General features: G+C 38.3%; 2 protein-coding genes across 2 annotated transcripts; both read left to right on the top strand.

The window, feature by feature from the left end:
* Positions 1-3,711: 3,711 nt before the first annotated feature.
* Positions 3,712-6,158, top strand: LOC136672196 (mast cell protease 1A-like). Its single transcript, XM_066648164.1, has 5 exons — positions 3,712-3,770; positions 3,921-4,071; positions 5,233-5,377; positions 5,596-5,844; positions 5,951-6,158. Exons 1-5 carry the CDS (start codon positions 3,713-3,715, stop codon positions 6,104-6,106), a joined length of 759 nt encoding a protein of 252 aa, XP_066504261.1. The 5' UTR covers position 3,712; the 3' UTR covers positions 6,107-6,158.
* A 4,309-nt stretch (positions 6,159-10,467) lies between these two features.
* On the top strand, positions 10,468-14,082 carry LOC136671654 (complement factor D-like). The gene is made up of 4 exons (XM_066647423.1): positions 10,468-10,707; positions 10,991-11,129; positions 12,625-12,846; positions 13,808-14,082. Exons 1-4 carry the CDS (start codon positions 10,616-10,618, stop codon positions 13,952-13,954), a joined length of 600 nt encoding a protein of 199 aa, XP_066503520.1. The 5' UTR covers positions 10,468-10,615; the 3' UTR covers positions 13,955-14,082.
* Positions 14,083-14,498: the final 416 nt, after the last annotated feature.

Genomic DNA, 14,498 nt, shown 5'->3' with positions numbered 1-14,498 from the left:
GATTATCCCTGCATCAGTTAATCTCTTTATCCATCCGCCTAGACCAGCTCCTGCAGAAACGGCCCTGGACGCCATGTCAGAGACAAAACATTGTCAAGCGACAATCCGTTCCTGGTTTTTCTTTCCGCCCATTACAAAGTTCCAGTCAAGCTCCCTGTCCTAGTCTCCCTTCGGATCCTATGCAGTGCGACACTTTGCGGCTTTCTCAAGAGGAACGCCTTCATCGTCTCCATGGTGGATTATGTTTATACTGTGGAGGATCTGATCATATTCGACGTGATTGTACATGACATCCTCAGCGAGTCCCGACTCAAAATCCGGAGAGGACTTCATATGCTAACTTGGTGAGTGTACCCACAAAAGAGTTCATTTCAAAATCCTTTCTCATACCTGTCAAAGTGTACTGCCAAGGATCCAGCATTAATTGATTTTGGAGCTGTAGGGAAGCTTCATTCAACAATCCCTCATCACCCGGCTGAAAATCAAGACGAAACTGTTGTGCAAATAAATCCAAGTCCGAGCTTTTGATGGCCTTCCCATTTGAGGAGATTTTATCTCGCAAGAGACAGTTCCTGTTTGGTTCCAAACAAGTTTCCTGCATCATGAGTGGCTTTCGTTTCTGGTATTACCCAAGGCGGATTTTCAGATTATTTTAGGATTACCATGGTTAGAAACTCATAACCTAGTTATCTCTTGGAGTCAGCGCGAAATCATGTCCTGGTCCACCTTCTGTCAAACCAATTGTTTAGCCCTTAATCACATTTCTATCCATTCCACTTCTGTGGAATATTCCCAGTACTCAGAAGTGTTCAGTAAAACCAAAGCTACAAAATTACCTCCACATAGACCATATGACTGTGCCATAGAACTCATAGAAGGTGCTACTTTACCAAAATCACGTATTTATCCCTTGAATTTGGAAGAGGAGAGAGTCATGGAAGAATATGTTGAAGAAGCTTTAACACAAGGGTTTATACGACCATCAAAGTCTCCGATAGCATCAGGGTTCTTCTTTGTCAAGAAAAAAGATGGTGGATTAAGGCCTTGTATAGACTATCGTGCCCTGAACGATATAACTAAAAAAAATTGTATACCTCCTACCCCTTATTCCGGTCGCATTAGAGCAATTAAGAGGTGCAACAATTTTCTCTAAGTTAGACCTTCGTAGTGCCTACAACCTTGTTCGAATTAAGGAAGGGGACGAATGGAAAACTGATTTTAGTACTACCAAAGGTCACTGAGTATTTGGTGATGAGCTATGGGCTGGCAAATGCTCCATCAGTGTTCCAGGAATTTATTAATGACATATTCAGAGATGTGTTAGGAAAATTTGTAATAGCATATATAGATGACATCTTGATTTACTCCCCAGATGTCAAAACACACATAATCCAAGTCAGTCAGGTGCTCCAGCGTTTGATCTTAGAATATTAGCTCAACTTATTGCACATTATCAGAGTATAATCATCTGTGTACTTATTGTCCACACCTTCTGAACTAGCGATGGTCTCAAAGCTACTTTGAGCATATTTTACTGAAAACCATTTCCACAATTAGTACAATGTGAATGAAATATAGGTGGCAATTGTGAAATGTGTACTAATGATATTTGTGAATTATGTGAATTTCTGGCAACCCAACATGAAAAATCAGCCTTATAACAATCCATATATCACTAACCCGTAACTTAACCCTAACCCTAAACTTAACCCAACCTAACCCTAATGCTGTGTTAGGTTAGGGTTAAAACTAAAGCTTATTCTAAGCTTGTTTAATGCTATCGCTAACACCTACATTGAAAACCCCTAAACCTAACCCTAAATGTAACACTAATCCTAAACTTAACTATAAACCTAAGTGCAAGCTCCAGATGGTTAAAAATGGCAGTGATATATCCTCTGACCACTACTAGGACACTAATGCCCTTGTGTGTTGTTAACAGGGAGACTCCGGAGGACCTTTACTGTTTAAAAACACTGCAGTGGGTATTGATTCTTTCATTGTGGGAAAGTGTGAGGAACCCTTGAGTCCAAATGGTTTTGTCAATATATCTGCATTCCTGCCCTGGATCAGGTCTGTTCTTGACCGTGTGTAGCCCACATTTAACACATGAGCAAAGCAAGAGCATTTGGCTGATTTTATTTCAATAAAAGCATTTTTTCTGAAGCATGATTTCTCCTGTCTCCTGTTATTTCTTATAGCTAGCAAACTAAATGAAGCAAAAGAGCAAATAATGCTTTAAACACCCAAATAAAACATAAATATGAAGCAGGCAGGTTTTTTTCAAAGATATATTCTGATATCTAAATGATGTCCAAAAATGGACTTTCCTATTTAGTGACTTTATTCACATTAGGATTGCAGCACTGTAGCATATTCATTCATTCATTATCTGTAACCGCTTATCCAATTTAGGGTCGCGGGGGGTCCAGAGCCTACCTGGAATCATCGGGCGCAAGGCGGGAATACACCCTGGAGGGGGTGCCAGTCCTTCACAGGGCAACACAGACACACACACACATTCACTCACACACTCACACCTACGGACACTTTTGAGTCGCCAATCCACCTGCATCGTGTGTTTTTGGACTGTGGGAGGAAACCGGAGCACCCGGAGGAAACCCACGCGGACACGGGGAGAACACACCAACTCCTCACAGACAGTCACTCGGAGTGGGAAACGAACCCACAACCTCCAGGCCCCTGGAGCTGTGTGACTGCGACACTACCTGCTGCGCCACCGTGCCACCCTGCATAAGTAATAATAAGTTTAAATTAAAATAACTCAACAAAAGTAAATCAACACAATATTGAAATCTACAGTTATAATGGGGGGGCACAGTGATGCAGCAGGTAGTGTCGCTGTCACACATTTTCCAGGGTCCTGGTGTTGTTAGGTCTGAGCCCCACTCTGGGTGACTGTCTGTGAGGAGTGTGTTGTCCCTGTGTCCGCGTGGGTTTCCTCCAGGTGCTCTGGTTTCCTCCCACGGTCCAAAAACACATGTTATTAGTTGTAATGTCTGTGGAAAATTATTCATACCTGTGAGAGTGTAATTGACTTGGTGAGCGTGTGATCTCTTCACAACAGGGAATGAGATGTAAGGAGTAATGACTAGAGAGAAAGTGTGTGTGTGTGTGTGTGTGTGTGTGTTTGTGTGTGTAGGCTCTTACCACTTTCAGCTGTTGCAGACAGGTAAGAAATTTTAAGAATCACTTAAGCAAGTCATTTGCTACATGTCATGGTTAAATCTAGAGCAACTCACTCTGAAGGATTAACAATAATTAAATTCTGACACCAGAACTGGCCAGAGAAATATGCACAATTACTTTATTTAAGAGTAAGTCCTTACCAGTATTAATTTGAGTTAGCCTGCACCAGCCCAGGCAGCAACTGAAATTCCCAGAAAATTCATTGCTTTTATATTTTTCAAGGAGGGGCCAACACCAGGCCCATAACTCATTAATAGTGTCACATATATATATATATATATATATATATATATATATATATAAGTGACTTTAAAGTAATATAAAGTTATTTTTGTGCCAGTTTGTGAAGGTCACAGAAGTTGGTAAGCTTTCTGTTGGTTCTCCTTTCCGTGTTAAACACAAGGAGCACACCATAAGAAAGACTGGTTTTGGGGAACTGAAGATTTCCACATTGCTATTTAAACCCTTTTTCTTCTTCAAAGAGAACACTTTGCAGTGAATCATGGCTCTCCTCTCTGTGTTCCTGCTGGCTGCTCTGCTGCCAATCCTCATCCACTCCGGTAAGTGCTGCCTGAACAAAGTGAGACACGAGTTTCTATTCAAGGACACTAGCTAGTGTTAGACAGGAGTTAGAATGATTCAAATGGCCTGGATGTATGGAGGTGAATATTGCATTCCGATTACAACTCTTCCATATCTTTCTCTTTCAGACAGTGTTGATGTTGGTATAGTGAATGGCACAGAAGCTAAACCCCACTCTAGGCCGTATATGGTGTCTGTCCAGACAAGTGGAGGGCACAAATGTGGGGGCTTCCTTGTGTCCAAAAGATTTGTCATGACAGCAGCACACTGCTGGAACAAGTAAGATTGAATTAAGTGTTTAATGTTTACTAATTATGATAATAATTGGAAATGTTTACATACAAGAGGCATATTAATAGCCATAGAATATTTGTAGACAATTTATTACTATGTTATTAAGTAGTAATAAAGGTGAATATAGTCATCTCCAGAGTGCTTACTTTGATGAATATTAAGTGCCATTAAAATGCCATTATTCGAATCCAGAAGTCAAAATAAATAATGCTTTGTTAATTGTGCATAAAATATGAACAATCTACAACAAAAAATAACAATGAACACCTTATGGATCAGAGACAAAGCAGCAACAGTCCAATGGTCGGTTACAGTTAAGGAGAGATTTACTGCATCTCAGATAAGGTTCTAACATCAGCAGTACCATTCTAACAAGCAGGGAAATTAACCCTAGTAATGTGGTTGGGGGACTGTGTAAAATCAATGCGTTCTACTTTATACAGTAACAACTTACTACAAAAATTACCCTCATTACTCTGAAAAAGCTGTTATCACCTAATGTGAGATACAGTAACAACAACTATTTTTATTTTGCATTGATAGCACTGATAGCATGTACATTCTTAGTATCTTGATAACTACTTATTAGTTTTTGAGGTAATAACCCAAATATTCCACAAATTTATAAAGCAGTAACAAGAAATCTAACATAAAATTTTGCTTCTAAACATTTACTACAGATGTGTAACATGTAAACAATATTTTATTTACTTATATTCTTATTTTATTTACTTGTATTTACTTCTTTTTTGTAATCAGTTTCAAACTGTTCTGTGCTCTGCATTAATCCTCTCAGTAGCCTATTGTGTATTATAAAATCATAAATAGCACAGTAAATTCAACCTTGTTACTGCTTAATTATGTAGTAATAAGCAGCTATTTAAATATTTTCAGCTTGATAATAAGTTAGCAGCTATTTGTTGCATATGGTTTTATACCGAAATAGTCATGAGCAAATAAATCTGTTAATCATTCATTATTTATCCTAGTCTTTAATAAGTAGTAAAAATGTGGTAGTTTAATACCAACTAGGCATTTTTTGCTAGAAGAATTTGTTACTCCAGGGTATGTTGTGTTTCTGTAAATTTTTAATGTGTTGCAGTGACACCAATTAAATCTAAATATCTGGTATGCTCATCTAAACAGGAAAATGATATTCACGGCTGTCCTCGGTGCTCATAACCTGAAAGACAGAAAAGAACGCTCTATAACAATGCAAGTGAAGAGTTACCATGTGCATCCGAAGTACCTTGACGATAATTCATTTGACTATGATATCCTGATTTTAGAGGTAAACAGCCACTTCATCTTTAATAGCTACTTTAGTTGAAGTAACTAAACAAAGTAAAACTTGACTCCAACTATAAAAATACATGCATTGAGTTGTCAAGGTTTTGTCTTAATCAAATAGCCTAATAATTGGCCTTTTGTATCATAAGAGTCACATTGATGCAATATAACATCTGTTTGACCTTGATGATAATTCAACAAATATTGATCATCTCATAGTTACAAGGAACTGTCAAAAAGAGTCGAAATGTGAAGTGGATCTCCATCCCTCGAAAACCAGAGGACATCAAAGCCGACTCCAGGTGCAGCATAGCTGGTTGGGGGCAAAAAGGAACCTATAAAGGCTTAAGTAGTCGCCTACTGGAGACACAGGTCAGTATCATAGATCAGAAGAAATGCAAGGATCTCTGGGACCAGCCTCTAAGCCAAAGAATGGTGTGTGCAGCTCATCCTGGAGGAACTTGCTGGGTAGGAAAAAATATGGTTTATTGAATAGGTCACCTTCTCATATCTTGAATTAATGAGAGTCAAATCTAGCCGGATGATAATCTGTTCATTTCTTTGTTTTTCACAGGGGGACTCTGGGGGTCCTTTGGTGTGCAACAATACAGCAGTGGGTATTGTTTCTTTTGGTGATGCGTACACATGTGACAATCCTAAAAAGCCAGATGTTTTTACCAAAATATCTGAACTTTTGCCCTGGATAAAGTCTGTACTGAGAAAGTATTAGCTTGCATTTACACTGAAATTGAAGTGTCTTCATAGATTTCTTTCAATAAAATCATGTCTGAAGTGTAATTTTCAAAATGATGTTCTTGTTTTGTTTTGTTATTTCTCCTATTGTGTAGATCACAACTAACATGTAAAGTAAAATGTCAGTTCTGCACGTTTTTCAGACCAGAACACTAAACCTTATTGCTTCAGCATTAACCTCAGTTATTGCTCCAGTTTCAGTCCCAGACATTGTTTCAGCTCTAGCCTCAGAGATTGCTCCAGACATGGCCTCAGAAATTGCTGTTGGCCTCAGCCTCAAATGCCCAAAAAGAAGTACATGAGACATCAAGACTGGGATGCAGCTATATCAATAAAGTAGTTGCCAATTTCACCCATTAGCCTAGTACTAATTCTTTTCAGACTGCTGCTAATACAGCACCACAGGACAGCTCAATATATGTTTTAGGATAATACAGACTTCCCAGGCCTGATATGCTAGCTAATATGTGTCCACACTGGCTAGTATTGTGCTCGTGATGGGGAGAGTGTGGTCATCCTATTCACCCAGAGAGTCCTGACCGTAGAGGGCATCACTGGGGTCAAAACTTAGACCAGGTTTGAGAGGGGCATGTCAGCCATGCTAACTTATCAGGTGTTACATCCATGAGCTAATCACAGATGTATTGTGTGCTACACACTGTTCATGAACATCCTATCTTCCCCCATGTTTGGAATTTTCCATTCACTTTCAAAATAACACATTCTGTTTTGTTCTCATAACAAACTACATCTGCATTAACAAACATATTTATTTATTTATTTATTATTTTTTAATGATTGTCCAGACTTCCAAATCTGCATTGTTACACTGAGGGTGTCTAGAGGGCGCTAGTGAGCGTTAGCTTTGTAATTCACTCATTCTCCCAGAAGATGGAGCCACAGAAGGGCTTGAGGAATAGCTCATTACCTAGACCAAGAAAAAATAAGAAGATAAGAGGATAAAGGTATTATGAATTATAAGCCATTTTACAGCACTTCTAGGTGTGTTATGTAATTTTGACACAGAGTTAAAAGCTAGCTGGTGTTTTCATCATCTTCACCATGTTCTTATCCACGTAATCCATTTCAGGATCAAGGTTGGTGTTTTCAAATGATGTCAATATTTAAAAAAATTATTTTGGGATAAAATCTTGATAGAGATAGATGATCCACTAATGCTATAATTGGATGTTTTATAGATAAGGACCCCACTTTTTGTTTTGTCTGGAGCTTTGTTACTGACAACTAACCCTGAATGTCCACATAGTCTTCACCACATTACTTTATGTTGATATAATTCACTAATATTAAAATTAATACAGTCTGTTTCTGATTGATTATAATGTTGAAATATCATTTAATGATGTTGTCATCGACAGGAACATCACAGAAGATGGCCGAGTCAGGGTTATCTTCGGTTTGGTCTTATCTTCATTCCTGAATGAAAAAGATAATGACAAGCCGGACAGTTTGAGCTGAATCTTAATTGGCTGGTCCAGCATAAATCAATGTAATATCAAATGTGTCCAGGTGATGAAAAGATACCTTAAAGCATGTAGCACGGGAGGAAAAACATACCTCTCCAGCTCCAGTCTGTGAAAAAGCAGTGCGTGCTACTGCCTGGTTGCATTGCTTGGAAAAATAGCACAGGCCACGTGGTGACAAAAGACAGAGAGCATGTATTTCTGGGCATAATCTCCACACACACACAATCATCTTAAATCTATTTAACACGGCTCATATTTCATTTTAAGGGATTGTTGTAAGAATATTCAAAGACACAGCAATCAAAAGATTCAAACCCCTGACAGGTGAGCAGTCAGTGAATGTCGTTCATTCTCTTGTTACAGTGGCACCTGTTGCAGCAAGTGAACAGTCAGTTCTGGTGACGTTGTTGAAACAGTACAAATGGGCAATGTATGAATCTGAATGATTTTGACAAGGGTCAGTCTGTGATGGTCATATCCTTTTGGTCTGAGTACTTTTACAAAGTCTCGTGTGGTGGTCCTTGTATGCTGTTGTTTATACAATAAAGTTCAACAATGAACTTTTTATCTCCAATTTAATTAATCATTACATATGTGTTTGTAACATTTATTTATCAAGGATAAAAAGCAAAGAAGATATATTTAAATAAAATGACACAAAATAAATTGTTTCCCCCAAAATCAATTGTATCCACTCTGCGACTTGTAGCTTCAGTTCTTTTCAGGGGACTTGCAGTCAGTTTGAGCATTAAGTGTTCTTCTTTATTTGTGCTGAAGCCAGCAGTGTTGCCCCAATGGAATTTAGAAAAATTCTGTCTCAGAGGACGTATATACTATTCTCCATTATAATTTGGTTGCTTTGTTTGACTGGAAACCACATTTAAATAGCACTGTCTCTTTTGGCTTTGTAAGCAATGACCAAATAACCAATGAGCATTAAATAAAGTCACAGTGTCCACATGCACAGTCAGTTCCTGTCACTGAAATAAAAAAGAAGGGACAATGGGTGAACTGGCTACAGGGTCATTGGCTCCCAAACCTCATCGCTGCAAGAGGGAGTGAAAAGAGTCAGCTTGGGTCGATGCATATCCTCTATTAATTCTTGAGTCAGTTCCAGTCATCTGCCAATCTGCCTTTTCACTAAATAAAGTGAAGAAAAAGGGAGGGGAAAAAGTATATACAGAAATTTGAGATCTCCAAAAATGTGTGCATTCATAACCAAACTCAAAAGCATCCTACAAATTTCCAACATTTTTGCACTGATTCATTATGATTCTATTTAGAATTATATAAACATATATGGGCAGCACGGTGGCGCAGCAGGTAGTGTTGCAGTCACACAGCTCCAGGAACCTAAAGGTTCTGGGTTCAAATCCGCTTCTGGTGTCTGCATGGGGTTAGTTCACTGTGACCCTGAACTGGATAAGCGGTTTCAGACAATGAATGAATGAATAAATATATTAAATATCTGGCGCTTAGGGTTCAGTTTAGGCTTTTGTTTATTGTTATGGTTAAAGCAGGTTTTGCATCAGAAAATCACTTAAACTCTCAGAAAGTATTAGCTATATTTCATACACATTGTATAAATCTTGGGAACTCTCTCATAGTCAAGTATTTACCAATTCCCGTTGAGACCAGGCTGATAAAATGCAGATTGAACAATCTTATAAAACACTTTTTCTCAGAATGAGAAATATTGAAAATATTGACCAGAAATTAACAGTTGAGAATCTTGCACTTTCCTCTTATACAGAATCTTAAAGCAGCAGAGACATAGTTGCAGAACTGGCTGTGTCACATCAATGCAAGCTGTGGCAAGAACTTTTGCTGTGTCTGTCAGTACAGTTGTACAGAGCATGGAGGAGATATCAGGAGACAGGCCAGTACACCAGGAGACATGGAGGGGGCAGTAGGAAGGTAACAACCCAGCAACTGTCAGAAACAGGCTACATGAGGGTGGTATGAGGGCCCAACGTCCACAAGTGGGGCTTGTGCTTACAGCCCAACACTGTGCAGGGTGATTGACATTTGCTAGAGAACACCAAGAATGGCAGATCCCTCAGGAGAACATCCGTCGCCTCATTAGGAGCATGCCCAGGCGTTGTAGGGAGGTCATACAGGCACGTGGAGGCCACTCACACTGAGCCTCATTTTATCTTGTCTTGAGGAATTTCCATTGAAGTTGGATCAGCCTGTAATTTGATTGATTGAGTATGATTCCAAATCCAGACCTCCAAGTATAATAATTTTGATTTACATTGATCGTTTTTATGTTATGTGGTTCTCAACGCATTCCACTATGTAATGAATAAAGATTTTCTAATGGAATATTTCATTAATTGAGCTCTAGGATGTGTTATTTTAGTGTTCCCTTTATTTTTTTGAGTGATATGTACTATGGATATGTTATAAACATAGAAAAATATATATCTTCCGCACTGGTGATCATGCTTTAAAATCTTGTGATCATCTTTTTGTTGAAATGAGAGTGTAGACAGTCCATTGTTATTGGACCGTCCGTTATATCCAATTAAGACCTAAGTGCTTAACTGAGTGGTTAGTGGAAGTGGGCAAAGGCAAATCAAATGACAATTGGAATTGAAATGCAGCTCAGAATATAACTGCCGCAACATTTTAGTTGAATGAATAATGTATAAAAGCAGTTAAACAGTAGCTTGGAAAATGATGCAATTCACATCCTTGAATGACTGTTCTTTGTGCTCAACCATTGCATTTGGTGGCATATACTGTAACCTATATCACACTGTAACATTTCTATGTTTGTTTAATGCTTTTTAAACATTTATTTGATCAGATTTCAGTTTCTGTATTCAACCAATTGTGACCTTAATTCTGCTTGCGATTTCAGCCAAGAATTTTCATTTTGGTGCATCACTGACAGGAAGTTTAATGACAAAACCTCTGTTTTCTGTTTTTCAGCCAGTGTTAAAGTTGGCATAGTGAATGGCAAAGAGGTTATACCCCACTCCAGGCCCTATATGGTTTCTGTCCAGATTAATGAAAAACACCATTGTGGTGGCTTCCTTGTGTCCAATCAGTTTGTCATGACAGCTGCACACTGCTATAAGAGGTAAGATGTTTATTCACAGTTCTTTTATTCTTTTGCATTCTGTATCGGCTTTATCTGGATCAGGGACCCAGTGCGCCTGCAGCCTTGCCAGAAATATAAAATAGTTGTGATAAATGTGATAAAAATGTCAACCAGTATGTCTTTACCCTGTCTGCTGTGCCATGACTTTAGCTTCTGTACTACAGCTTCTGATATAGCTGATATGTTGCATGATATGAAATATATTGTAATTATTGTAAGCTCAGATTTAATAAGTATCTGTTCTGTTTACTCTAAACACCAGAATGAGGTTTACGGTAGTGGTGGGAGCCCATGACTTGACAAACAACAATGAAGGTTCTCGCCGCATTGAAGTACAGTATTACCATCTCCACCCCGAGTTCAATGCAAAAACTTTGAACAATGATATCATGCTTTTGAAGGTAAATAACTATGCTGAAACATTTCAAATACTTTTCTGGCCAGTTATTCCCTAGTGGAGGTGACGACTTTGTGGAATATATACACTATATATATATAAATACTATATCACCGCAGCCCTGAAGTGGATAAGCAGAAAAGAAGATGATATATATATATATATAAAACACAAAATTATAATTTAATAAATATACTTTAACAAAAAAAATAGCATCAGAGATCATATAGTTATAACATATTTTCACAAATTGTAATTTTTTTTTCATTTTTTTTAAAACCATCAAAGCATTTTCAGTGTCTGTCTTTGTTTAATGCCCTAAAGCATAAACAGTGAGCATAGTGCAACTGTCATTGCTACCCTGGGCTTGGCTCAGTAGAAACTGCGCTATGTAACTCTTGGAGGTGAGCATGAAATCTCTCCCAAGAACTCGCCATGGAAGAGCACACTGTATTTCTACAATTACAGACTGTAGTCTACGGGTTTCTCTGCAAAATTTATTATCCCCATTTTACCCTATTTCCTAATGGTTAGGACCACCAGAGAGCAGGTACAATTTGGGTGGTAGATTATTCCCAGTGCTGCAGTAACACTGATGTGGCCACCTCATTTCTCCTTCATCACAGGACACTGCCCACAGGACCCTGGCGGGTGGATATTTTTGATTGGTGGACTGCAGTGACACTGAGGGCTTACCATCACACTGCAGCACTAAGAATGATCCTCCTCCCAAAACATACCTGCTCTATGGGGGTACTGGTCATTGAAATGTGCAATTACAATTACAATGTGTCTTCCGCATTTAGCCCATCTGTGGCAGTGATCACACACACACAATAGTGCACTAGGCGCTGTGAACACATACCCAGAGCGGCTGGCAGCCATCCCCAGCACCCTGTGAGAGTTTGGGGGATTCAGATGAGGGAGGAGGACACTACTGTTCCTTCACTCCCACTGCCCCTAATGTTCCTGTCAGTCGTGGGAGTCAAACCAATGACTCTTTAGTCCTAAGCCCTCTTCTCTAAACATTAGGCCATGGCATTTATGAATAAAGATAATTATTCAACACTGGCACTTAACCTCACTGATGTTTATTGTTACCAAATACAGTCATTAAAAAAAAAATAATAATAAAAATGTTTTTTTTTCCTGGGTGCTCCGGTTTCCTCCCACGTTCCAAAAACACGTGTTAGATTGGTGACTCCATAGGTGTGAGTGTGTGAGTGATTGTGTGAGTGTGTTTCAACCTGTGAAGGACTGTCCCCCCTTCCTGGGTGTGTTCCCACCTTGTGCCCAGTGATTCTGGGTAGGCTCTGGACCCACTGCAATCTCTGAACTGAATAAGCGCTTATATACAATGAATGAATGCATTCATTTTTCTTAGCTGTTCTGAATAATTTTACATTTATTGTTAGGTCAAGTGTAATTAACAGACAACTGTTAATCAGTCACATTTTTCAGCCTTGTTTATGACAGAGCCAACAATGATCTTCCCACAGCTGGGCGTAACATTGTCAAGGAGCAGCACTGTGAACTGGATCTCAATCCCTAAAGAACCTGAGGACATCCCGGTCAACACAGTCTGCAGTGTAGCTGGCTGGGGGCAAAGAGGAAGCAATAGACATCCAAGTGATTGTCTTTTGGAGATACACACTGTAATCATGAACAGGATGATGTGCAGTAAGCTATGGAATTCTACGTATCCTGTAACCGAGGGGAAGGTGTGTGCAAGATCTCCTGCAGCATGTAATGTAAGAAAAAAGACAACAATTTATTGTCCATTACTTTTAAAAGTACAAGACACTGTAATAAACCTACATAAACCTTCATTAATGATTATTACCATTAGCGTCAGTTGTAGACTCACAGAAGAACAAATGTTATTTTGTAAATTATAATGTAATACTATGGAGAAAAATCACTGAAACGGACATACATGTAAATTACATTTAAAAAAATACATTTAAACATTGTATATATATATATATATATATATATATATATATATATACATCATTTGATAAACTTGAAATTGTGAGGTGGTGAAATATTCAGATTCAAAATTCAATTCAAATTCAGATCTCAAAAATAAAAATCTAGGCCTGAAGTCAACCACACAGTTTCCTCAGGAAAAGTAAACGTCCACAGAGTTATAGAATGCAGAATTTACCCCGTCACAGCCACCAATGACAGAGCTGTCTTACCTCTGTCCCAGGTCCAGATCTAATGCCCTCTTTCAAGTGTGCTGATGACATATAAGGGTGTGCAAAAGGGGTGCAAGTGTTCGCCTATTCAGAGAGCTGAGAGCAGAATTGGGATACACTCTATCGCACGTCTCTTTGTCTCTTTGTCTACATCACTATCATCACTATCCAGTTTTTGTCACAGTGTATTTTCATCTTTTTGTTTATGTCACATGTTGCACTTTAAATATATCTCAAACTGTAATGTTTTGTGATTCATGGGGGGGGGGGGGGAGACCTCTATTCTAAAAGAAGTTGTTTTTCCATAACATTTTAAACCAACCTTTATGACATCTGTCACTTTGTGGACTAAGGCTTTAGACATATGTTTTGTAGGTTTAGGTGAGTTGTCATGTAGCCTTTTAAACAATGACCTACAGTACTCTCTCCATTCAGACAGTTACCCATTCCACTAATACAATCATCTGTTTTTTAACAGGGGGATTCTGGGAGTCCTTTGGTCTGTGGAGGTAGAGCAGAGGGTATTGTTTCCTTTGGTGAGCGTATATGTGACCATAAAGAAAAGCCCAATGTTTACATCAGAATCTCTGCCTTCCTTCCTTGGATCAGGTCCATCATTGGTTAGTCTGAGAGAGAACCTAAAAGGAAGCACTTGCCTTATTTTATAATTTCATTTACATTTACAATTTATATATAAATATATAAATTATATATTTATAATTAATTTTACAATTACAAAAAAAGCATTTCTCAAGCATATTCCTGGCTGTTTCTCCTTTTCTTTTTATTGAATTTCAGAACAACAGCCACACAATTAATGTAAGAATATGAATGTACGAAGGACATGTTTTTGGATGAGCTTCTACTGTAAGACCTTTGCTTATGTAATTAAACACCTTCTACAAGTTCTTTGTTTGTTTATGTGTTTGTTTTTATACACATTTGGATTGGTTGGGGTAGATACATTTGTACCTGCCCAGGCACAGCAGATAGAAACTAGCTTATTAGCCAACTCTAGTGCAAAAATTAAACATATTAAAAATAAACACAATAAATAAATGTTAAATAAATATAATTAAGCGGGCACATTATGGAACAAAAATCTTTTATTAGGTGTATGTGCATATTAATATGGGGATATGGACTCTCACGTGAAAAGTGTGAAAATA

Source organism: Hoplias malabaricus, chromosome 16 (assembly GCF_029633855.1).
Source record: "Hoplias malabaricus isolate fHopMal1 chromosome 16, fHopMal1.hap1, whole genome shotgun sequence".
Lineage (NCBI taxonomy): Eukaryota > Metazoa > Chordata > Actinopteri > Characiformes > Erythrinidae > Hoplias > Hoplias malabaricus.
The sequence above is the reverse complement of the archived record's forward strand: the minus strand, read 5'-3'. Positions and strand labels throughout refer to the sequence as shown.